The sequence below is a fragment of the Phodopus roborovskii genome, unplaced genomic scaffold, assembly GCF_943737965.1.
Source record: "Phodopus roborovskii unplaced genomic scaffold, PHOROB, whole genome shotgun sequence".
In the NCBI taxonomy this organism is placed as follows: domain Eukaryota; kingdom Metazoa; phylum Chordata; class Mammalia; order Rodentia; family Cricetidae; genus Phodopus; species Phodopus roborovskii.
In genome coordinates, this window is record NW_026125278.1 from 17,090,468 (window position 1) to 17,117,826 (window position 27,359).

At 39.9% G+C, this 27,359-nt stretch overlaps 1 protein-coding gene across 8 annotated transcripts in view; it reads right to left on the bottom strand.

The window, feature by feature from the left end:
- Lrrc7 (leucine rich repeat containing 7) overlaps positions 1 to 26,756 on the bottom strand; it is a 439,615-nt gene extending 412,859 nt beyond the window's left edge. For 7 of the 8 annotated variants that reach the window (XM_051195799.1, XM_051195785.1, XM_051195793.1 and 4 more), the window contains exon 1: positions 26,608 to 26,756. In XM_051195799.1, the coding sequence (XP_051051756.1) occupies positions 26,608 to 26,609 (2 nt within the window). In that variant the 5' untranslated portion in view covers positions 26,610 to 26,756. The remainder of the gene's footprint in view (positions 1 to 26,607) is intronic. The other variant, XM_051195787.1, reaches the window with a different exon arrangement.
- Positions 26,757 to 27,359: the final 603 nt, after the last annotated feature.

The following is a 27,359-nucleotide window of genomic DNA, read 5'->3' on the forward strand; positions in this document are numbered from 1 at the left end:
TGAGCCTGAAGAGTGACCTGGCTGTTCTAGTTGGGATCTGATTGCCTAACTTTTCAACACAGCTGGTAAAATCCCTTAGTGAATGGCATAGTCATGATTCTTTGGAAACACTAAGAATAGTAGATTATGGTCCTTGCTGTTATGGCCTGGATCCAGAAGATCCCCATGGGCTCATGTTATGAAAGCTTGATCTTCAATTAGTAGTATTATTTTAAGGGTTATGGAGACTTCTGGAGGTGGAGCCCAGTTAGAAGATGTAAATCGCTAGGTGTAGGTCATACTTAGTCTGGGCTCAGGTCCAGCTCTTTATGTCTTCTTTGCTGTTAGTGGTCCTGTCTCCACAAACAGATGCTCCTTTTGCCATTTCTGCCTTGCCATGACAAATGAAAACTTATGAAACCATGAGCCAACATGAACTCTTCCTCCTTTAACTTGTTTAGGCCAGATATTCTAGTCAAAGAAGTAATCTATATAAACCTTGTTCCTAAAGGCCCATTGCCATAGTGATACCAGAATATATTTCATACACTGTGTCTCATTGGGGGAAGTGGTTTCTGGCAAAGGCAGAATCTATTTTCTCAAGGAAAGTGTGCAGAGAGAATGGCTATGCTCAATGATTGTTAGCCATTGTTAACATTATTAGTCTCTGCTGATTTAAGTTGCCAACAAACACATCTAAGTTCTTTGGAAGAATGAAATGTAACAGCATGAAAGAGTGGTCTTCTAACTCCATGAAAGACCTCTATTAATACATATACTAATTATTTGTTGGTTATTCTATTTCATTATCATGTCTTATTTTGATAGCTTCATCAGAAAGGCACGATTATTGAAGTTGAAGAGGAGGAAACTTGACCTACCTTCAACTTAAAGTCTAGTTAGAAACACAGAACAATAAAATTTGTCATGAAACTTTTTGAAGAATTTTATAATATAGTCAATAATTCATTTAAAGAAACTAGAATTTTTAATAACAGGTGATGATATTAATTTATTATAATCAGATAACATTTAAGGGTAGTTAGTATGTAACAGTCTTCCATATATTTCTTCCTATACTCTATGTATAACTCAAAGTTATAGATTTCATTACAGAGGAAGATGGTGAATATAGCTAAGAAGGAGAAAGTCATTACTCAGTCTCAAGTATCAGACCAGGGAGTTTATAAACTTTAATTGACTCAGTTGGAAAACCAAACTCTTCCTGAGAAAGAGAGTATCTTCTTGGAATTTTAAAAGCTTCACATTAAGTATCAAACTAGGAGAAGTAGACACCTATTACTACAGAATAAAGAAACATTCTATTTGATCTGAAGTATCAGATGTTTCATTCAAATGAAGTGAGTGTTTGCACAGAAATATAGCATGAGCTATAGTGAAGACAACTGGAGTTTGTACATCCATGGATTCCAATAAGGGGTTTAGTGTTAAGATGAAAAGCATGGAGTGTATGTGTGGAGCTCCACATAGCTCAGATAAAATCCCTTATTTGAGTCTTATGTTCTCCTCCCCATAAATTCCCTGGAACCTGAAAGCTCCTCAGAATACCCAGGGTTCTCAGTGGTGTATGCTTTAGCAGAATGAAGACTAAAGGAAGCCTCTGTAGACAATGGCCCAGAGATAAGGGCCCCAGAGACTCTCAGGAGTGAAGTCTCTAGGCTCAAGGTTCCTAGAATGAGCAAGAGCTACAGCAAGGTTCCAAAAGTATGAGTTGGGAATAGAATGATGTAAAGTACTTTTACTGAGTGCCTGGTAGTCCAGGCTTGTGTGCGTGTGAAGGTGGATACACTGTTACATAGAAATTTAGCGACACTATTTGCACAGAGTGCAGAAAAAGGAGAAGGTGTGACATTGGGGAATAGCAGCTCTTTTACAGTGAGTCATACACACCTACACATACAAACACACCAACACCAACACACACAGCAGCAGGAGCAACAAAAATATATGAAAAAAATGGAAAGAGGAAGATCTTGCTTTAGATTGACTGCAACATGAGACATTTTATAAGAAAATAGGAATTCAATAAATACAAAAATATCTATAAATATTTATAAGTTGTAGATTATTAAACATGTATTTTGGTTCATTTGATTAAACTATAAAATATGTTTGGTCCTTAGTTTGTAAAGCATTTTCAGTATATGTACGTGATTTTCACCAATGTATGATGGGGTGGACACTATTATTTTCTTCATTCAGATGGGTAAAAATGAGTTACCCAAAACTATGTAGCCTGTTAGACATTTTTTTCAATATTGGCACAGCTAAAGCTCAGATCCAGGGTTATCTCTCTTTTTACCCATTCCAAAGCTTATGCTTTCTTTGTTATTGTGTATTGGCTTTACTGTATTTAGTCTTTATAGTTCAGTTTAGGAAATTCAACAAAGTCATCTGCATCTAACAACAGAAAGAAAGGCATGGCTTGAAAAGTAGATCTGCTTCCACTTTCCATGAAACTTCATGCCAGCCTTACACATTCTTTTGCTATTGTTTTCAAATATCTATTAACATGTGCCATGTACCAAAAGCTTGCACACAACAGGAATATAGTTCAGTTTCTACAATGCAAAACCATCTCAGTGTAAAAGTTAGATGCGTTCACACACACTCTCTCACACACACACTCAAAACAGTATCGTCCCTACTGTACTGAAATATGACAATTAATTTCACAACAGAAGACAACCTCCTCACTTTTCTTCTTGAGATGGTTGAAGGAAGATAGGAGAGGGAGGCATCATGGCACAGTGACATCTGAGCCATCTAAAGACTAAGGAAGAATTTTCCAGCACTACTGGAAAATAGTAGGGTTTGAGTAAGGCAGCATGTCTCATCAGAGCTTCTATGAATACAACATGCCAAAGTATAGCACACATGTGAGAGCTAGAGCATCAAGGCACGGTGGGCGCAGTGCAGGTAAGGGTCAAAACAGACCACGCTGAGTGCCCACACAATGCACGTGGAGAGCGTGGGAATCTATCTACTGATAGCTGAGTGCTGTCTTATCTCTCCTTAATCCCTGAGGCTGGAGGAATTGTCTACAGGGTGAGTGAACTACTCAGAAGAGGAACTAGGCTAGGACCACTAGAGATCCTCATTATGAAGTCATGAGTTAGAGGAGCCAGTAAGGAAACAGTAGGAAACAGTAAGGAGTGGGAATTTGAAAACCTTTAATCAATCATGAAACTCAAGAAAAGTATATGCAAAAGACATATACAAAGTAGACACACAGGGGAGGGCCTAGGCCCTGCTCCAAATGATATGACAGACTTTGAAGACTCCCCACGGAAGGCCTCATCCTCCCTGGGGAGCAGAAAGGGGATGGAATGGGGGGTGGGAGGGGTACAGGAGAAGAGGGGAGGGTGAGGGAACTGGGATTGACATGTAAAACAAACTTGTTTCAAATTTAAATAAAATAATATTATCATAAGAAAATTAGAATTGGGCCTAAAAGTAAAAAAAAAAAAAAGAATGTTCCTCAAGGGAAATTGCCACCTATTCATAGTTATAGTTATATCATATTAGGCATAATTATGCCCTGTTATGCCCTGATAAAAATGTACAATGTATTTGTAGTTGTACATCAGATTATTATATCATATTAAGAATTAAAAAAAACAAAGTATGTGAACAAGTAAAATAAATAATAAGCAGAGGAGATTTTAAGAGGGAGGCATTTCTTTATAGGTAAAATACTATAACTTCATACTATATTTTCCCACTTACATACTTAAAGATTTTCCAGGGGAGAAAAGGCATCGAGATATACAAGTATGTTGTGCACGTGCTTTAGATACCAAAAGTAACAACACAGTGCCTTCCATAGACTGCAGTACTAAGACCATGTGCTTCTACAGTTACTTAGTCACTACAGTTACTCGAACTCCATTTTCTTGTACAGATTTTCTAAAACTGAAAACCTGAGGTTCAACACAACAACAACAACAACAATTAGACTTCTTATGATCTTAGATTATTTTTTCTTAAGAATTGATGAAAATGTTTTAGAGATAACAAATATCACAATCTTAATACTAAAAAACTATAAAAAATTGACATGAAATTCTTCTTTCTTTTTCATAACAAATTCAATTAACACACAAAGAAATAAACTTTTACTGAAAGATGTATTTCATTTCTGCATTACAAGAACAGAAAATAACCATTATCAAGGAATACCAGGAGAAATTTTAGTTACTGGTGTCTCATGCACCCTTCACTTGAATACCCTTTTAGAACAGAATTTGTTGTTAATTTTATTGTTATAAAAACCAGAGTTCACAGAACCCACCTTTTCTGCATCATCCCAGCTGGCGCAAAGCAGCAAGGGCCTGTGAGAGCCAGGATGTCTGTTCCTCACCACACAGCTCCTTAGCCTCTCTGCACACTTTTTCTTCACAATCAATAGGACACATTTTACTGTGGCCTCGGGCAATTTTCTGGTACTTTTAGGAGAAGTGCCAATTCAATAAAGGAAGAAGAATGAGGACTAGAATTTGTTTTGTCTCCACTGGCAGTGTCAGATCCTTACTTGGGGCTCTGTATGTATCACTCCATGTCATTTCCAAAACTCAAAGCCATCCTCAGGAAGCTAATGAGTGCAATTGCCATGACTCCTCTTCTGCAGAGAAGTGGGGACTCTGACTTGAACAATTATAGCCTACAGGTGTCAGTAGAACAGAGATGGGTGGATTGAATAATCTTTTATGTCATTGCATCTATCTAGAGGAATATACAACTCAGGGAAACTCAAATCAATTTAAATGTGGTGGGCCATTGTTTGCAGCAGTTGCAGAGAATTGTTTGAAGAAGTAGCAAGTGGAATTCAAATGTAGTGAGCAACAACTTCAGAAGCTGAGGCTTTTATGTGTATATGGGGGAGAGAGGGGAGGGAGGGAGAGAGAGGGGTTGGGCCAGAGAAGGAGGGGGGAGCCAGAGAGCAGGGAAGCAGTAAGGACCTGGTGTAAACCTAGGTTGATGTCTGGCCTCTATACCAACATGCACCCACATGAACACACACACAAGTACATAAAATCATATACACACACTCAAAAATATTGGCCGGATGGGTGAAGGGAATAAAGTCAGACTGATTGAATACAGTGATATGCAAGATTTTATGTATGGGTACAGTAAGGGAGGAAAAGAAAAACCTAAGTAGGTCAATATTTTAGACTACATGAATTTACTTTTATCTCGGAAGTTTGAATTATTTTTAACGTAACTGGAAAAAGTAAGGCCAAGTGTCAGACAAACTCTTAGCCCTTCTACTATATAAATGGCAAATCTAGTCCAAGGTGATACTCTCATGTCACAGATTTATATGAGACTCTGTGTCCTTCTATTTCTAGACTCGTTTTGTAAGCAAAGCTTTTAGGAGTTTATATTCATCTATGGCATAAAGGAACCAAAGCCATTATCTTGTAAGATGTTTAAGATGAACAATGGGAGAGTTTGCTAATTAAAACTCTTAGAAGCCAATGTTTCCTGCTAATAGTTCATGAAGTTCTTTCTTTGCTCTCTGGTGGTGGCTGTGTCGTTCTGACAAGGTCAGTGGCCCTCATTTAACTGGCTGCAAATGTTTTATCACAACTTGTACTTCCAAGAAATGTTTACTGTGCTGGTCCACAACTTATTCTTGACAACTACAAGCTGTTCGGAAGCTTCTCCCTTTGTGCTTGTGGTACAAATGGATATCAGAGGTTATTTCCATACATAGACTAATTTTCAATACATCTATTCAACTTACAAAAATGCATGCACATGGATCGTATGCACATGGTATTTTTTTTTCTTGTCAGTTCTAGTGATAAAATCCTAGGCCTTATGCATGCTGAGCAAGTGCTCTATCACTGAGTCATTTCCCTGGCTCCAATTTATGAATTTATTCTTTGAAAATTTCATGCATGTACCAATGCTTCTTGATTATGTTCACCCCTCATTTGTCCCCTTCAACTTCCTCCAGGACCCTCATCTCAACTCTCTCCAAATTTTCTGTCCTCCTATTTATTAATTTCCTTTTAATGAACTGAGCCTAATTATTGCTGTCTACATGTGCTTGAATGTGGGGTCATCTAATAGGGCATGAGAATCACTCCTAAAGGAAAGTGACCTTACAGCAACTATCAACTGCAAACAGTCCACAGCTAGGATTAGGGGCCTCATGAAATCCTTTTACCTCCACGCAGAGATTTTTAACTAGCTTGATCTTGTACAGGTCTTGCATAGGTAAACACTGCTACTGTGAGTTCATGTATGTGTTGGACCATGTTATGTTCAGAGGATAAAGTTTCTCAGCTCTACTCTCCATCATTCATCTCTTATATTCTTTCAGTACAACTTCTTCTCTGCTTCCTAAGCCTTGCAAAGGGGAGGGTGTTGATACAGGTGGTCCATTTATGATTGAGCACTCAGAGTTGTTTATTCTTAGCACTTTAAACAGTATTGTGACTCTGCATTAAGTGCATTCTGAAACAAGATGCCTCTCTGATCAAGATTTGGGGCAGCAAAAAACAAAACAAAACAAAACAAACAAAAACCAGAGTTAGAAGGCAGTTTGAAAACTTAATCATTTAGAAAAACATTATAAATGTGTTCTTCCTTAGGGTTTATGAATTCACTGGCCATGGGTTTTAACTTGTTTACATTATCTTGCATGAATTCACCCCTGTGGAGAAGACATAAAGCCAGTATAGAGACTGGTTGGTTACCCCATGAATAGTCCTGTCTTTAGTGTGCCAGTGAGCACATCTTGCCCAGCTGATCATTATTGTAGTATACAGGGTTCATGGCTAGATTTGACTGTTGTTATCTAGCCTGATCTATAGAAAGAGCAAATATATCATATGAAAAAGTATGAAAAAGTATTCTACAACACGGAATTTTCCTGGTGTTTTAAACTTTTTTTATTTTCTAGCTTTTCTATCTGCAAAAGGTTTAATTTTAAGTCTTTACATTGTATGTGATGCCTATTTCTTCATGAATTGGCACAAAGAAATTCAATGGTGAAAGTAGTTATATAATTATATAATGGTGTTATATGATAACTATGTGTTTTTTCTTTGCCTGACCATCATAGTTTATTACAGAACTGGTAAGGTTTAATATAAAGAATATATATATATATATATATATATATATATATATATATATATACACACACACACACACACACACACACACACACACACACACACATAGATATGTTTCACTGACCTCTTGTCCTTTTATATTTTCTTACACAATTTATATATAAACTCAAAGAAGTAGCTTTACAAATGTTTGAGATGAGACATTAACAAGAATCAGAATGGTTGGCTGTGAGTTAGTAGAGCAGCTCTGTGAACATGTTTGGGACATCATGTTTGGTATTCTGCTAAATATAACAACACCACTTAGAATAGAGTAGGAAAGCTTTCTAAAGATATGACCACTCTCTCCAAGAAAAGAAGAATTTTCCAAGTGTCCTGAACACCATATTGAGAGGCCTCAGACTATATTCAACAGGCCTTTTTCCCCATGAATTCCAGTGTTTGGCCAGGCAAAAGGTAGAACTGGGAAATCGTTCTGACAACAGCTATACTGGGCTTTGACAGAAACAAGACAAGTCTTGATCTCAACCAGAAATGAATATCAAATGAATAAATTGTTTCAGTGAGGGAGGGGCAAGATAATCACAAATACATGCTTAATGTATCATAAAGGTAATCCTGAGTGGGACACAGAACTAAATAGAGAATTCTCAATAGAGGAATCTAAAATGGCTGAAAGACACGTAAGAAAGAGCTCAACATCCTTAACCATCAGGGAAATGCCAATCAAAACAACTCTGAGACACCATCTTACTTCTGTCAGAATGGCTAAAATCAAAAACACCAAAGACAGTTTATGCTGGAGAAAGGGGCACACTCCTCCACTGCTAGTGGGGGTGCAAACTCATATAGACACTTTGGAAATCAGTATGGTGGTTCCTCAGGAAAATGGAAATCAGTCTACTACAAGATCCAGCAATTCTCCTCTTAGTCATACACTCAAAAGATGCACATTCATACAACAAGGGCATCTTTCCAACTATGTTCATAGCAGCATTATTTGTAACTGCCAGAACCTGGAAAGCAACCTAAATGCCCTCAACTGAAGAATGAATGGAGAAAATTACACAATAGAGTACTACATAGCAGAAAAATACAATGGAATCTGGAAATTCACAGGCAAATGGATGGAACTAGAAGAAACTACCCTGAATGAGGCAACTCAGTCACAAAAGACAAACATGGTATGTACTCACACATATATGGATTTTAGACATAGAGCAGAGTATTCCTAGCCTAGAAGCCATACTATCAGAAAAGCTAGGAGACAAGGAGGACCCTCAGAGAGACATATATTGTCCCTGGGGAAGGGGAAAAGGACAAGATCTCCTGAGCAAATTGGAAGCATGAGGGGAGGGGAGAGGGAGTTACGAGAAAGAGAAGGGAAGAGGAGGAAGAGGAGGAGGAAAGAAAAGGGTATGAGGGAGCAGGAAGATTGATTTTGGATGGGGTGGGGAATAGAAAAGTATTGTGGTAAATAAGGATCAGGATAAACAAATAGGCCGAATAGATGTTTATTCAGGGAGAAATAACTTACAACCTAGACAGATGAACACCAGGAAATTCAACCCGATCCTCTCCTGTCCGAGTCACGCCAGAAAGAGAGAGCCTTTCCTGGCCCCCTCCGACCTCCTTCCACAGGTCACTTCCGCCCATGGCTCCACCCCCAAATGGGCGTGGTCAGTGCTACAGAAGGACTATCTCACTACAGAAAAGAGCAAGAAAAGAGATACCATAATAGAGGGAGACATTACAGGTTTAAAGAGAAATCTGGCGCTAAGGAAATGCCCAGACATCTACAAGGATGACCGCAACTAAACAATCCAAGCAATAGTGGAGAGGCTGCTTTAAATGCCCTTCCCCAATAAGGAGATTGATGACTACCTTATATGTCATCCTAGAGCCTTCATTCAGTAGTTGATGGAAGCAGAAGCAGACACCCACAACTAAACACTGGGCAGAAATCTTGGAATCCAGGTGCAGAGAGGGAAGAGGGATGAGCAAAGGGGTCAAGACCAGGCTGGAGAAACCCACAGATACAGCTGACCTGAACTAGGGGGATCTCATGGACCCCAGTATGATACATGGAAAACCAGCAGTGGGTGTTAGTTTGGAGGATTGGCAGTCTATGGGCCTCTGGTAGTGGTTCAGTATTTATCCCTAATATATGAATGGACTTTGGGAGCCCATCCTAAACAGAGAGATACTCTCTCAACCTAGATACATGGGGGAAGGCCTAATCCCTGCTCCAAATGATATGAAAGACTTTGAAGATTCCCCATGGAAATCCACACTCTCCCTGGGGAGCAGAAAGGATTGGTGTTAGGATGGGGACAGGGAGGAGAGGGTGAGGGAACTGGGATTGATATGTAAAACTGTAGAGAGCCACCGGTGCCATTCCCGAAGATGGTGCCAGTTTCCTGTCCATAAGCCAGCAAGGTGCAGATGTGCGATCCACGTCATGGGGTGACCGTTACGAGCGTTGCGGACTGCACCTGTCAGTAACAGACACAGCTCCTCTGCAACTGTCAGTAACCGACACAGCTCCTCTATATAAGCAGAGCCCTTTTTCCTCCTCGGGATCTTCCCTCAACTTGCTGTAATGAGTCGCGCAATAAACATAGCTGCAGAAGAATCCTGTTGTTGAGCGTCGTTCTTGCAGGCAAGGCGATAGCGCTCGACATAAAACAAGCTCATTTCAAATTTTAATAAAAATATTATCATAAAAGAAGATACTTCATTACTAGGTTATGTTTTAGCTAAGTTATCGGACCATTAATGGCGTTTGCACATGATTCTTATCATACTTCAAATAATACAGTATTGTGCTTCATTAAAACAACTAACTTTTCTAAAGTCACCTAGTTAAAATTAAGAACAGAAAAACTAATCTTTGAGCTAACTATATTCAAATATCCATGCCACTATTACACAGATATTAGAAAAAATATAATATTTATAGGTATTTGGATGTTTCAAAGACCAGGGTTGCAGATTGCAAAACAGAAACATAGGAGAGATAACACAGAATACTGGAGTCCCATGTCTTTTAATGCAGAACGCTCCCACAGAACACACATATATTTATCTCAAGGGAGAAGAGATGTGGAATCTGAAGAAATTCTTCTATCTCCACACTTTTGCCTCTGGAACTATTTCTTTGGCTGCTCAGATTAAAGTCAAATTTCATTAAATCTGAAGCCAATCTCAAGTGGGAAATGTAGGAAGTAGGAGACCCTGGGGGCTGGCAGGTAAAAACTGAAAGTGGACTAAAGAGGTGTCCTCACCCTGTGAGATAAGCAGTTACCTCTGAATTCAACCATTCCCTCTAGAAGGGAAAAGGCAGGCTCATGAGGCTAAGGAGGTGAATAAAAAAGATGTTACAGGTCTGGAAAAGTGGAAACTTACAAGATTCTCAGAAGACCCAGAACAGATTTTTAGAAGGAGTAAACCACACAAAGGGAAACTGACTAGATGAAACTAGCTAGAATCAAGAGGAGATTCTTGGTCATGTCCAGATAGATGCCTATGAGCTATGCAGAAGGATCCATAGCTGCAGCTTTTGCAAACCGCCATCTACAGAAAGGTGGGCATCTTAGTGCTGCACATGCCTACGCTTGTTTGTAACCCCCCACACTAACACACACACATACACACACTAACACACACTAACACACACACACTAACGCACTAACACTAACACATATACACTACCACACACACTGCCACACACATAGTACCACACCACAAACATACACTAACACACACATACAACCCCCGCACTAATACACACACATACACACAAACACTCACACACACTATCACACATACACAACTAACACACACATACACACACTACCACAGACACAAACACACACTAACACACACACACACAACTCCCCACACTAACACATACACACACTAACATTAACACAAAACACTAACACACACACTAACATACACACACATACACAATCCCCCCACACTAACACACACACACATACTAACACACACACACAATCCCTTCACACTAACACACACACACATACTAACACACACATACACAATCCCCCCACACTAACACACACACACATACTAACACACACACACAATCCCTTCACACTAACACACACACACATACTAACACACACATACACAATCCCCCCACACTAACACACACACACATACTAACACACACACACAATCCCTTCACACTAACACACACACACATACTAACACACACACACTAACACACACACTAACACAAATACACACACAAACACTAACACACACACACACACTTCTGCCAGTAGCCCCAATAAAGACTAATTGTTTTATCATGTTGGACTTTGATCGTTACTTTGACCTTTTACAAGTGTCTTTCTGGGCAAAATGACTGTGTGTCATATAGGAAAAGTCCTGGAATCTCAAATGGCCTAGTGTTTCCTGATTTAGCAGAACACAGGCTATTGAGCAGCATGAAATGAGAAGCTCAAACACTTGTTTTGTGTGCACATTCATAATTGGTGTGATAAAGTGAACCTCTCATACAGTCTGTTTGTAGAGAACACATAAATCAACCAAAAAGTAAGAGCCAGTACAACGTAACCATTTGTATTTACAAGACAATTCCAATGGCTTTGCTCAGCCTTGAGTATATTGGTAATCTGTCATGAAAAAAAATTCCCTAACTGGGAGAGTTCGATATTTTTGTTAAAATACAAAAAAGGAAATTATAAATAATCATGCTTTGACATAACAATTCTTGAATGTAAAGCAACCATTGGTTAAACACAGCCTTCTTACCAATCTTTGGATGTCTTTACAATATTTCATCTAGCAAAAGGACTCCAAATCTTGGAAAACACTGTTTCAGAGATTATTTTGTTTTTCCTAAACTTCAGAATCATACTTATTTAAATAACCAATAAAACAAACAACAACAATGACAGCAAGAACCAACCACCATGGAAATCGCAACAAACATGGTCTAATCTTTGTACTTCTAAAGAATTTAGAAATTCTCTTCCCATCTCTGTATTCTACTATCCCCTCTCCTTCAACATCTTTCTTCTTCCTCCCAACTAGCGGTCCCTTTTTATTTTCTATAAAGAGTCCATATTAAACACACAAATCTGCAAATTCAATGCTAAGATTCACATGTGAATAACATAGAATGCTTCTCTTTTGGGGTTTGGGTTACAGTATAATGTTCTACAAAGCCACTGATATAAAACTGTAATAATCACTAGCATGGTAAGATATGCTTATTAGTGGAATAGCGATAAAAAGATTTGCGGGGTGAGGGGTGGGGTTACTAGCTGCTTTCTCATTGGATTTAAAGTGTGTTCCACAGGGTGAAACCTATGCCTGGTACTATAAATCTGGCCAAGAATTCATGGGCTAAACCAATGCTATTATTCTGCTAAATAGATATAATATAAAACTGTACTCTAAATTTATGTCCCGATACTCATAAGATAGTGTGCTCTCAGATCTGATCAGAGAAGGTTTTTTTTTTTTTTTTTTTTTTTTTTTTTTTTTTTTTTAATGCAATAGAGGGTGGTTAATACAGAAACTTACTCAAAATGCAGAGTGGAATGCTTAGCAACAATTGGGACATGTATGTCACATGCACTTCCCAATGCTCAGGTGCCATCTAGGACAAGGAAATAGAAAGACTGAAGATCCCAGGGACCAAAGAGAAATGAATCAAAACAGTATCCTCGGGACACGACAGGACCACTTCACACATGGACTCACAATAGCTAAGCTTGCCTGCACAAGATCCACCTAAGGTCAGACCAGTCAGCATTATATCATGGAGTGGGTAGGGCACATGAACTCACTCGTTTAACCAAGGAGCTACAGACAGCGGATGATTCCATGGGTGGGAGAGTCAGTTTACTTTGTGGTATGGCTCCAGGTAGGGAAACTAAACTCCAGTGGATGTCCTTCAGCCCAGAGTATGTGGCAGCAGAAACTGGATTCCATGGTTTACCTTACTATTTTTAAAGAACAAGAAGTTGGGGGTAAAGTGTGGATCTGGGAAAAATTAGGGAAAGGAGTAGGGAGTAAATATGATCTTGTACATTATATGGAATTCTCAAAGAATTAATAAGAACATTTTAAAAAATCTTTCAAAATTATTTATTCCACCCATAAACAACAAAACCCTTTTCTTTTAAAACTAAGATTAATAAAATAACCATATGATCCAGACCTTTAGGCATAATGTATGCAATTTTAAACATCAAATGGAATCGCAAACTTTATGAACTGACAAGTACCTCAGACCTCGTTAAGTACACCCACTCATGAAACCTGAAAGACCCCAAACCCCACATTTTGATTGCAAAGTAAAATTTTGTTATACAACTAAGCTCCAACGCTTCAAAAGATATGACTTCCTTTCTCACCAATAACTAAATGTTTGTTAATATATATTTTCAAGCAGGATATATCTTCCAAATGCTCTACGGCCTAGGGATATGGTAGGAAATAGCAAAAGGAAGACCTCAGGAAATTTGGAAAATATATTTAAATTCAAAGAAAATGAAAAAGATGTCCATACCCAAGAGGTAGGCTTCACTACTGCATGGACCAATATTGTAATACACCTGGGGGGCAGCTATCTTAAGACATAGAAGCTGCATTTCTGAAAATAAATATAAACCTAACAAGAGACAGATACAAATATGAAAAGAACCTGTGACCCTCAGGCTGTCACTGAGCCTTTATGCCTGTGTGGATCTGAGTCAGCTACTTGGTTGCCTTGCTGGGTTGCTCATGTGACTTGTTTGGCTAATGTAGTGTGGAAGGGTCTAAAACACATTACATGTGAACCAAAGATCTTCTCATCTCAGGAAATCAGTATACAAAGGATCAGGACGTGAGCACCCTTTCTAGACTATAGAGCAAAGTAGTGAAGGAGGGAAGAAATTAGTATTCAGAAGAAGAGGGTATGTATTCATGGTTTCTTTTCATGCCAAAAAAAAAAAAATAATAATAATAATTAAAAGGAAACCAAGATAGCAAAATAAAATGAGTCATTCTTTTGCATAACCAATTTTCACTTATTTGAAAACACTTTTTTTTCTTAAAAAGAGGTTTTATTTCTCCCCTCAAAAGAGCTCAATATATTTCTAGTAATTTTACCTAGGTGCATTTATTTTGTGTTAATTGATTATCTGATTTATGCTGCTTCTACAAGTTAGCTTGTTACTTGGTTTTCTTCTCATTAATGTCAGTATCTTAGCTGCACTTGAATAAATTAGCTCCTTTTCCAAGGTTGTATGATCTGCAACTTGTACCTCCATGTATCTAATTTCTCAAGCTTGGAGAGCTTGGAATAATTATGACTCCACACTTTTTTCCCTGTCTCCTCTGTTAGTTCAGCAATGGACTTAAAACACATAGTACTATCTTAATCTTTCTATTTCTACTACAAAAAACCTCAGCTTTGCTTCTCATTATAAGAATTATCCTCAAAATATAAATAATAAGAAAATATAATGACCTTGATTTTGTCTATGGGCAGTAGCTTCTTTCTAGACTTCTGCTGTGTTTGAATACACATACAAAATTATAAACTGAGAAAAATAAAGACAATTAAGACTTACAAGATATTTCCAAATGAATTGTGTTCATGTATTTTTTAATAATTACTCCATGATTACAACTCCAATCAGTTTTAAGCTACAGGATTTGTTGTTACATCACAGGAATGTTTACATTATAGCTCTGTAACCATGGTATTATAGGCCAGATGAGCATCAGAATTTCATCTGTGTCTCTTAAACTTAGAAAAAGGAATCCTAGCAGTAATCTCTATAACAACCCCCGAGTCTCAACGTAGTCAGCTGTCTGTCTTGCTCAAGCTACAATTGAATGAATACTTAGGAATGGATGTGACTTGGTGTACCTCTTCAGGAACTAACATAGCCATGTAAGAGCCCATATGAGCCCATAGCCCACTGAATCATAAATGCCTCTGTCCCTCTGGCTGAAACATTTTTCAAGACCACACCTAACCAGAAGGTGAGGCTGGAAAGTATGGTCCTATGCTGGTCTCAGAAAGAGAAGGTTTGTTCATTCATGGTGTAAGTATAGCCAAGAAATGCAAGTGAGATAGTCTCTTTAGTTAGTTATTCACACAATTGCACACACCCTTCTATACTAAGGCACGCACTACTTAGAATTAGAGAAAACGAGAGAGTTCCTATGCATGTGCTGGCTTGGGATGCACATCTAAACCCATTACTATTATTCAAACAGCAATGGTATGAATGGGCCATTGTGAAGATCACATAAAATTCACACAATATGAAGATATGATAATTTTAAAAGAGATGCAAGCAGACAATGCACTCAGGAAATGGTGCTCTTCATTAAACTGCTGTGGATTCAATGTGTTTTTCTTTCAACTAATTACTCTAAAAAGAATTTACCAATTAACACTGAAAGTTATTCAGCTCAAAGATAAATTTTCAATGATCTTTCCTCCAGAAAGGGAGAGTGTAAACCCCAAAGTAGCATTCTACGGCATTTTGTTGCCTTTGTTCCCAGCTGAAACACCAGCAGGCATTATCATGTTTGTTATAATGTTGGCTCATGGGACTGAAACTCTTAGGTCCCAACAAAGTGATCTGTCTTCTATGCTGAGAGTATGCCATTCTATAAACCATTAAAAGTAACATTAAAACAAGTAAATTGTATTTAAACAAGAAAGTATTCATCTATATTCTCAGAATCAAAATGGATTTCTCTCTATCTCTTTTTTTTTTTTTTTTCTTCTTCTTCTGCATTTCTAGTTTTTCATATGTGATCACACAATGAAATCCTGTCAGGAAAGGGAGACTTAGAACACAGAGCAGTGAGGAATGGGACCTTGACACAGGCCAATAACAGGACTTCTGAGCAAAGGATCTGCCATGTAGAATAAAGAGTGCACCTTGCTTCTCTAAGACTGACTGCAGAGATACTGGTCAGTATGGTTCAAACACACATATTGAGAGTCACCCCTTGTGGACTTTTAAGAGTTGGAACCAGGCAGAACCTTTAAGAGGTGAGTGGAATCTGGGGATGTATTTCAGTGATAGAATGTTGACTAGGATGTTCAAGGCCCCAGACTGATCATAACATGAGGATGGAGCCTATTCACGGATAGATGGATTGAAGAGTTGTTTGAGGGTGGTTCAATTATAAAAGTCAGGTTAGCTCTGTCTCTGGGATCAGCCTCATCCCATGCAATACCCTACATCACATCTGGACTCTTGGTTTTTCACAGTAAGGAGGGCCACACCATAAGTAGTTTATGGCTTGTAGACCTCAAGTCTCTAGAACATGAGCCGAATAAACTCACTTTATGAAGTTTATCAACCTAAACTCAGTTACTGAAGGGCACATGAGCCAGTCAATGATGATACCAAGGAAAAGTTAAAAGGGTGAGTCTTGAGATGTTTACGAAAAGGGGTGATTGGTTGCCAAGATCAAACCAGGTGAGGTCACTGCATGAATGGCTCATGTTCACTAGGTAAAGCATAGGGCTCCTAGGCACATGAAAGGCTGACCTTTAAAACCATTGGCTGACTGTTTTCCAACCTTTTTTTTTTTTTTTTTTTTTTTTTTTTTTTTTGCTTTAAAAGATGCTTGTTATGGGGCAATAAACAAGTTTCTACTTGACTAGACTCCCCACTGCATCTGATTGTCTCCGGGATCCTGGGACGCTGGGGAAGAAGCCAGTGGCACACTTACCCTTCCTTGGACCCAGCTCAGCCTTCCATGGTTGGGCTAAGACCCTACAAGTTACAGCAGCAGAAAAATGGCACAATGGCCACATAATTAGCAGTCTCTATTATAGCATACCTTTGGGGCTAAATGAGGTACATGCCTTGCCAACTGCTATAGAAGATGATGGTACTTTGTCTGAGTCAAGGTGTGTACTTATTATTTATACCCACATTTATGATAATAACAATACCCAGTCCAAAAAACCTGTATTCATACAGTCACCGGCATATTTACCATAAGTGATAGAGTTTCATAAGTGAGTAGGGACTCTGTACCAATATGGAATATACTCTTTTTATTTCCCGTTTTATTTCTTGAGATCTGGTTCCACTATGTAACCTATTTGTTAACAAGCCTGGCCTCTGGGCCTCAATCCCCCTATTCCAGTCTCCTGAATATGGGGATTTCAAGGTGGGCACTACACCAGGCCATGCTATTTATTTAGAAGTTAAACATGATGTCGGTTTGGACAGTTTATTCATGTACAGAGAGAAAAAAATGTACTTCCTTATGCAGTGGTCCCTGAAGGTCAAATCTCACCTTGGTATCAGCTATGTGTGAATTTAACTAGAAAGATTTCTGACTCGGGAAGAAAACTTTAAGTATGCTGAGTGTTAGAAATCTAAGAAGTAAGCCAAGACATAGCATGTAAACTATTGCATCTTTATACCCCATTCTGCCAGATAAAACTAGGCATGAAAGATATAACAGTTGTTACTGCAAGGGTGAGTGGAGGCCTGGGTTAATCGAAGTTGGCATCTTGTCTTCCTGTCATGACAGATGTAGGACATTCAGATTGTGTCATATGGAATGGCATGTGGGATTGCATTGTCAGATGCAGAAATGTGACCCATTCTGTCACACCTATGAACCTTATACCTGTACACCAGAGGCCATAATGAGTAAGGACTGTTCAGAGAGGGAGTGGAGTGGACATCTGTATGGATACGGTATTTTTACAATTTTAAACAAGAGTTAATCACCTTGTATGTATGTGTATGTGTGTGTGTGTGTTTCACATTTTTTCGTGTACTTCCTCGTGTGCCCATGTGTGGATGCAAGAGGTAACTTCCTCAATTGTGTTCCCCTTTTTTGTTTGCTCTTTTGAAACAGGTCTATCAATGAACCTGGATTTCACCAGTGTGGTTAGATTGGCTGGAAATCAAGCTCCAGGGATTTCTGGCTGTTCTTGCCAGCACTGGGATTACAAATGTATCCCACCATACTCTGCCTTTTTACAAATATTTTGGAGATCTGAACCCAGGCCTTCATACCTGCACAACAAGCACTTTACCTATTTAGCTGCCTCCCACACCTTTAATTTGCTTTTGAAAATAGTTATGAGATGAGATATAAAGGTTTAATTTTCTTCTAAATTTCTCTAAATTTTTTAAATTTAAATTTGAAACAAGCTTGGTTTACATATCAATCCCCGTTTCTGCACCCTCCTGTCCTCCCCTGTTCCCCCCACCAACCCACATCCCAACCCCTTTTTGCTCCCCAGGGAGCAGACTTCTATGCAGAGTCTTCAAAGTCTGTCATATCATTTAGGGCAGGGCCTAGGCCCCCCCATATGTCTAGGCTGAGGGAGTATCCCTCTATGTAAAATGGGTTCCCAAAGTCCATTCATACAGTAGGGATAAATAATTTTCTTAATGCTTTTGTTTGCAAATATTTCTGTGCTTCACTGTTTATAAGGCAAATACATATTTTTAAGAGGATTACTTCAAAATTTCAGAACTGCTGTAAATTGTCAGCATGTTTTTTTGTTTGTTTGTTTGTTTTGTTTTGTTTTTTGCTTTTTTCCTGTAGGGTAATATGATCTTTCTATTAACTTCCTGACAAGCAAAGCTAGAAAATGGGCAGTAATCACGTTAGCACTAGGAAGAATGGCACATGGAACATTTGTCTTGTGACAGAACAAATAAGATATAACAGATATTGAAAATGGGAAGGTTGTCATTTCAAAGGTAATGTAACCTCGAATTTTTGAGTTTAAGCAGCTGGAAGCAAACTTTGAGGTGTTGGAACTGAGAAGGCCGATACGTAAACCACAGAAGGGTGGGCAAAGCGCAGAAAGCGGCATGTGTACAAACTGCCATCAGATCTCATTTGTCTTCCCAAACTAGAATGACTTCTTAATCAATATATAAGGTAATATTTCATGTAAACCTTTAATATTGTAAATAGTTTTGTTTTTGTAAGAAAACTCACCAGTTGGCCTTTAATGAAATCAACAAAGTTAGAAAACAATTCACTCATGCACAGTGAATTGAACATTTCTCCTCACCCAATATCTTATTTTGCTGAAATTATCATGAAAAGATCAATGTTTTAAGAGAAAACTTTAGTTCCCATTAAGATAGGATCTTGCATCCATATTTAGAATACTTCAATATTAGTGAAGATTAATTCCATAGTTCTTAATAAAGGCATCTCTTAAAAATGGAATACATACTAGATGTTAAATTTATGATATCATAATCTTTTTATGTAGTACAATCAAAGGGAAAATATAACACAATTGTCCAAAAAACTTTAAGCCACTGGACAAGGGGGAGCTCATGGACCCCAGTCTGATAGCTGGGAAACCAGTATAGAACCAACCCAGATTCCCTGAATGTGGTGTTAGTGGGAGGACTGGGCAGTCTATGGGGCCTCTGGTAGTGGATCAGTATTTACCCATAGTATAGAAATAAGCTTTGGGAGCCCATTCCACATAGAGGGATACTCTTCAGCCTAGACACATGGGGGAGGGCCTAGGCCCTGCTCCAAATGATATGACAGACTTTGAAGATTCCCTATGGAAGGCCTCATACTCCCTGAGGAGCAGAAAAGGAATGGGATGGAGGTTGGTGACAGAAACAGGGGAGGATGGGAGGGTGAGGGAACTGGGTTTGACATGTAAAACAAGCTTGTTTCTAATTTAAATTAAAAAGGGTTATAACAAAAGGAATTAAAGGAAAAATAAATGTGTGGCGCATCCCCTTGGCTGGCTGAGTTGACTTCATCTATTGGATTAAAGTCTTGCTCAGGCCCTGTGCTATAAAGTGCTTCAACATTTCTATGTTGCTTTTATGGGCAAATGTTGGTCATTAAGATCTGGTCCCCAACAGTTGTTCCCACTTACAGTTTTTGATCTTGAACAAAGAAGCAAAATTCTCTAGGCCTCAACCTCCTTCCTAATACATAAAAACCTCTGGAATCTTGTCCAACTCTGAAGTCTTGGGAAACAATGAAAGAGTGGTATTCTATCACAGGTATTGAGGGACAGATCAATCACACACTGTGTGTGCATATATACCCCAATTATGTTATGCAATACTCAGTTTTTATCCCGGGAGATCTCCAGTGTTTAATACTCACTCAATATTTAAGTAAGTAGTATAACCTAATTAACATAGCCTTTATAATTGTTTTACAAAATTAATCACACTTGAAATGGAGAAGAAAAATTTCATGTCATGAACTACACTGTCTCTGAATAACAACAAAGGGCACATGGTAAAAGTCTTCCCATGCACCTTTCTGTCTTCTGAGACTCTGAGAGATGCCTATTACGGTGAATACAGACCACTGAGCATTTACTACTCAAGAAATCTAATCATCTACACATTTTAATTATTTTAGTCACACCATCTGTGTCCAGCATTTCTTGAAATTCATCTGGCATAATGCAGCTTTCTGTCCATTACTCACCATCTTAACATAGTGATGTCTTCATAGCTGGTGGTATTTCAGTAAGTTTCACTTGCTTCCCTTCTATCATCACAAAGCTTGGTGATGCTGCCGTCTATAAGATATTCCGCCACCGCATAAAGGCATTTTTTAAAATCTCTTTCAAATATGAAAGTAACCTTCATTTTCTCATCAGATTAAGCTAAACTTTTCCAGTTGTTGTTATTCCCACCCCCCCCCAAAAAAAACCTCTCCATGCTATTATTTATAATGCCACATTCTTTTCTTCCTAGGAAAATCTGATGGTGAAGTGGTAATGCAGAAAATCAGCAGAAAGAACAGTTTCTTTTTCAGGTCAGTTCTCCTCTCTCTCTCTCTCTCTCTCTCTCTCTCCCTCTCTGTCCTCACAGAAACACAATTTTTCCACTGATACTATTCTGTCACTTGACAGCACAGATGTGCAAACACAACTTGTGTCCCTAGCTTAATAAGTTTGTTATGGTTTTGACCTTTAGCACACTTTAACTCTCTCATAATTTTAAAACATTTTAACCTTACTGAACTTGGTGTGAAGCAAAGATAGCCAGGGTAACTGGAGGAATTATATCTTTCAAAAACTAGTCAATATAAACATTGACCCCATGATTAAAGTGTTTAAATAGATTATGTTGAAACTAATGTAAGCCTCAATATTTCATGCCCGATCACTGCTATTAAGTCCATGTGTATTAAAATGACAATTGGCAGGAGATTTTAAGTTTATTAAAGAAATGAATAATCAATGAAGCTGGATTCACATGGAAAACTCCCAGAGGTTGCATTTATTTAATAAATTTTCCACATGTCTTTAAGTGACAAATGATAAACTTTCCACTTTGATTAATAATGTAGGTGGCCTATCTGATTTTCCACAAGAAGTTATTGATCAAATCTACCATCATAGTTTCAGAATTGATGACAGCTACTGACTCAGTGTATACTTTATTGAGAGTTTCTTAATACATTTCAGTGTAATAGATTCTAACAGGTAATAAAATACTTTTGCCATAAGTTAATTATTACTAGAATATAATCAATAGCATCAAATACTCATGTTAAATTGGTCACAAAGTAATATTTGTTATCGTCAAATATGTAGCTAATTTTTGAAAATCTGGATCACAATATATTTATTTCTGTATACACCAAGAAAATGCAAATTTTGTTCAGGTAATGATATTGAAATTTTGTCAGTGCACCTAAACTCATATGCATGCAAGCAACACTAAATGAACTAAGTAATTTGTGTATGTGTATAATATATACATAAATGAAAAATAATAAGTATAGAATAAGAAAGCATGATTCTGAGGAGTTGGGGAGGAGTTGGAATGAGGAAAGGGCATGGTGGAAATATATAAACAGGGTATAATCCTGTATGAAGTTCTAAAAAAGTAAAATTTACTTACAAATAAATAAATAGTTTGTTTTAAAATGCCCTGGACTTTGACTCTATCAGCTTCAGTTGAAATGGTTGAGATGACACTTTTTACAGTATTATTTTGAGGTTCTGCTCTTGACTCATCCTGAGGGTTAGTGGCTGGTGCCTACCACAGTGAGTGCAGTTCATCCACTGTTCACTGCAAGGAAAGGCAGTTGCCATGTGTTATTCACTGACTCCTTAGCATACATACACACCTAATTCTAGGACAGGAATAGAGTGGACTGCTTCAATAGCAATATTTTAATGTTCCTAAGTGTTTGTCTAACCCGACAGCCCACTCTCCTTGTTTAAGCCTTTTATTGTTTGCCACAGTTAGAAGTGGTTCCTGGCTCAGGTATAATTTTAAAACACAGTTTTTCATTGAAGTTGTTGAAGTTGTATAGTTGTCCTGGAGGCATGTAAGCTCCTCTTATTCCTACCTCATTTCTATTGAAAAATACATTTCTAATGATTCAAACCAGATTCACAAAACGGGGTTAAAAACATCATAGAGGAGTGTGGTGGTTTGAATATGAATGGCCCCCATAGGCCATATTTGGATGCTCGGTCATTTTAGGGAGAGGCATTACTTGACAGGGATTAGGTGATGTGGCTTTGTTGGAAGAACTGTGTCACTGGGAGTGGGCTTTGAGGCTTTAAATGTTCAAGCCAGGCCCAGTGCCCCTCTCTCTTCCTGCTGCCTACCTATCTGGATGTAGAACTCTCAGCCATCTCTCCAGCACCATTTGTGCGTGTGAACAGTCATGCTTCCCACCACAGTGATAACGGACTGAACCTCTGAACTGTAAGCAAGCCCCCAATGAAATGTTTTACTTGTAAGAGTTGCCATCCTCCTGATGTCTCTTTACAGAAACGGAAACCCTAAGAAAAGGAGCAAGGCTTTTGATTTGTACTTACTGCCTTCCATACTCTGTTGGTTCATGGTGCACATCACTTTAAATTTGAATAATATGCAAATTCATAATGATGGTTTGAGGCATATGCAAATATTGTTATGTTGAAGAAGCTGACCTGAACACACAACAATCTGACTACTTGACATTATGGGTAAAGGCAAATCTAAGGTGTCTATAAAATGCCAGCATTCCCAAAGTTTCAGTGAAGGGTAGATGAGTAAGTATGACATAAGCAGCTTCTAGGGTGATAAAACATTTTGTGTGATTTTTAAATGTTTGACGAATGTTATTATGCATTTGGCAAAGTCCACATAATATGCAATACAAGTATGGACTTTGCCAGGTGGTGTGAATTTAGATTTAGTGAATCCTGCTCCAGGAATTCTCAACGACCATACAAGAAGCCCATGGACATATACTTTTTTTAAAAAAAATCTATTCAGAAACAATATCATTACACTGTTGGAGTCATCATTTTAATGTTCAAATTCCACTTTCTGATATAGTAACAATAAGATATCCCAATTGACTAATGTGGTCCTTATAGATTCCTAGAGAAAACTTCAAGTTTCTCAAAAGATTCTAGAAACATCTCCAGTTTATCATCCCGTGGGGGATAGCAATCCCTTTAGGGTCAGAAAAGACTGTCACAAATTGAATAGCTGCTCTGTGTCACAGATTAAAATTAGTCATTCTCAAAGTCAAGCAGCAAATCCACAGAGTTCTTCCATTACCAATAATCAGTGCAGAAGATACATGCAAACTAAGTTATTTTGCTGAAGAGAACAAAGGAGTGTTCTGTTTCTGGTGTGTGCAGTTGCTTGAGTTTAAAGAACATTATATAGGGTGTATGATGAAGTGCTAGCTCTGTGGAATGTGTGACCCATTATAGGCATTTGGGGAATAAAATTATGGCATTAATAAAATACTAACATCAATACCTACAACTTTTCAACTATTCTAAAAAGAAGCGATGTTTTAAGTTATAATAAAGAACCCTCCCTTTTTTGACAACAAATATGACCATGCAATGTGTACTGGGAATACCCCAGATTAGCACTCTGATAATAATATAGGATAACCTTCATATGCAATAAAGATTTATACTAAAAAGTCTTCACAGCTTTTTTTTTTAAATTCAGAGCAAATAAAAAAAACACACTAAACAATTCATGTTTATATTCTTTTATATGGGGAAATTAGAAAAATTAAAAGCTTACAAAATAAAATGGAATGTGATTTTAATTAAGGAAATATTCATGCCTGCTTAAAGCAATGCTAAAAATTCTGAATAAAACATGGCTCCTGTAATTGGACCAAGTTCATTTCTTATGAAGTTGTTCTAATTCTGAAGCTGCATATGTGCGAGAGCCTGGATGTGGGAGGCAAGAGTTGCCATGGTGAGCACACATCCTTTAGAGAAGTTAAATTAAAAAGAAATGTGCTTAAAGTCCTCTGAGCTCACGGTATATTCTGGAAATTAAGGATGCTTTTTCTCCCATGACGTCTTGGTGTGGTGGGAGGGTATTGGTGGGGTGGGACACAAACAGCTCAAAATTTAAAGCCTTAGGCTTTTAAGGCATCTTGGAAGTGAGGGATACCCAAGTTAGGTACCTGTCTTTATTGTTGGGTAGGGAACCATCTCTATTTACACTAAAGTAATAAATTATCAGAGTTCAGGACATTTCGCAAGCCCGAGGAATTCAAAGACAGACATGTCTAAGTACACCCCTAAAAGACGTTTGTCTCAGATAGTTAAGAAAAAATAAAATCACCCCTGAACCCCGCTTTCTTATTATTGCCCTGATGTGACGAGATTTCAAGGAAGCCTGATAGGCTCTGCACATTCGCTTTCAGCCAGATCTCCAGGTGGTTTCCCAGACCACAGGAACTGGGATTGCTTGAACCAGAGACAACTGCACGTGTTTCAGAATAGCAGCAGCTTTTGAGGCGCTAGAGCACCCACGTGTGCGCCTGCGCAGGGGCTGAAGAACTTTACCCCTACGCCCTCAGAGGGAATGCATCATTTCAAAGTAGGAGCCAGCTGGGACCAGGTGTTGGGATGGAGGGTAGGTTCTAACAAAGAAATGTCAGAGGTTGGTAGCCAAGAGCCATTTAGGCTAAGTTCCTTTTCGTTTTCTTTCGCCTCTGGTCAACTTTATTAAAAACGAAGGGGAACTTCGGCCACTGGGATACCGAGCTTCTAATAGGCTCAGCCTGGAACAAAGAAAATCTACTTCCTAATACTGTTTCTATTGCGTTGGAGGGATCACGTGTTCACTTTCGCTGGTACGCACCCTGCTCGCCCACGCGATGAAACCTCTATTGTGCTTAGAAATTTTGCCCAGGTTAAAATATGTTCAAACACAAATTGCTTCTCATCCATCAGCAGAGCCCCGTCTAGAGACTCCTGTGCACATGCTCTCCTGCTGACCCAATTACCACTGCAGGTAATTCTGATGTGCTGAAGTGTATTGGGAAAGTAATGGCAAAAAGCAGGTGGAGGCAGGCTGCCTCGATTCCCACCCACCCCCTCCTGCTTTCTGAGATTCCTTTTGATGGAGAACTTGGAAAGGAACGTGGGAGTCGCAGATGGTTCCTTCCTGAGGCCCATTCCCAGGAGTTGTGAAAGTAACCCCTTCTCTGCCGAGTGAGGTGCCACTTGCTTTGTGCCTTGGTGGGGAGGGGCGGCCAGTAAGAGAGAGAGGGTGGGGGCGGGTCTATTCTGCCCCCCCCATGGCCAAGTAGTGTAATGAAGCAATTTTGTAGCCATCTCGCTAATGAAGTCACTGTTTTTAAAGACAATCTGTGCAGCCCGCACCCCCATCCCGCCCCCATCTTGACTCTAAAATTGGTGATACAGATCATCTGTGATAGCCCATCTAATTGTCAGCGAACTAGGGTGCCACGGTTACCCCAGTGTTGGCGGTCTTTTCTCCCTTCCCCAATACAATCAGAAGCGCGTCCTGAATCCCTAAAGACTCCAGAGGATGCCAAGGGACCCACATTGGACCAGAAGCAGTGAGGTTCCCTAGCTTCTCCAGCGGAACACAAAGGAGTTGCCTGGCTTATAGAGACAGGGGGCATCTTCCCTGACTCCAGTGAAAGCATTCGCCCCGTGCTCCCCACTTCTTTCTGTCCTTTAGTCTTACCTGCTCTCCCATCCCCTTCATCTCCCCAAACCCCACCCTTTTCTTTCCATCTTCAGTAATATACATCCCCAATAATTCCTTTATAGATACCAAGACAATAATACAACACCTTCCAAAATAAAGCACAAGTGTGAGCTGCCACAAGTGTGTGTGTGTGTGTGTGTGTGTGTGTGTGTGTGTGTGCATCACATTCGCTCCATCCCTCACACACCTCCGGGGAAAGCAGACGGGAGACCCTGGGACAATAAAAATCTAGAAAAGCCACATCTCCCCGGACCCTGCGGTCCCAGCACCAGAGCCTCACACTCGCCCCTCACCTTTCCTTTTCGCAATATGTAACCCTTTAGGGTCTCTCGCCCATCCAAAGCGCCCTGCTCACAAGCACTCAACCAGCTAGCGCCGGATTCCCACAGCCCCGCAACCGCCCCAACGCCGCGGCTTGCCGGCCACCTGAGCCTCCCAGATCCCAGCTCCTTGACCGCGGGCAGAGGTTCCCTCAGCACCCTACTCACATCGCCAGAGGCAGAAACTACCCATGAGGGTCCTGGGAGTGAAGAAGGCCTTGCAGTTGCCGACGATTACTCCTTAAAGTGCTTTGGGGTCTGCAGTGGAGCCGGTAGGGGAGTCCTCCAAAGCTAAGGCAGAGGGGACTCCAGGCAGATGCCGCGTCAGACCATGATGCCACTGCCCTTCAGGTGCACGGCTGGAGAGGTGCCAGTGGGGAGCTGGGTGCCCGCTGGGAACACCAGCACGGCCAGTCCCCGGCCTCCGCCCGCCCAGCGCGCCGCGCTAGCAACGGTAGCAGCAGCAGTGGCGGCAGCGGAGGCGCAGCTCCCTCCCCGCCCCCAGAAGGCTCCACAGACAATAAATCCTGGGCGGAGAAGAGAACGGCAGCGCGGGCGAATCGTGTACCCAACTCGGCTCCTGCTCCGGCGGGCCACGCCGCCTCTGAAGGGGCGAGGGTCCCCGTGGCCCGGGGCACAGCAAACACTAGCTGGGGCTGTGCGCTCCTGCAGCAGTGGGTGGCGGCAGGGGCCGGGGTGGGCGGCTGCAGGTCGCGCTGGCCCAGAAGCTGGGTGGCCGTGGCTCGGAGCCCACGTTTGGCCAGGAGCGGGGTCCTCCGCGGTGCCGCGGCTTGGCGCACAGGTGCCAGGATTGGCAGACGAGGCGCTGCTCCTGGCTCGCGCCCGTGACTCCACAATCTCCCCGCCCCCTCTCTTTCCTCCCACCCCCTTTTCCGACGACACCAGCTGCAGCTGCTTCA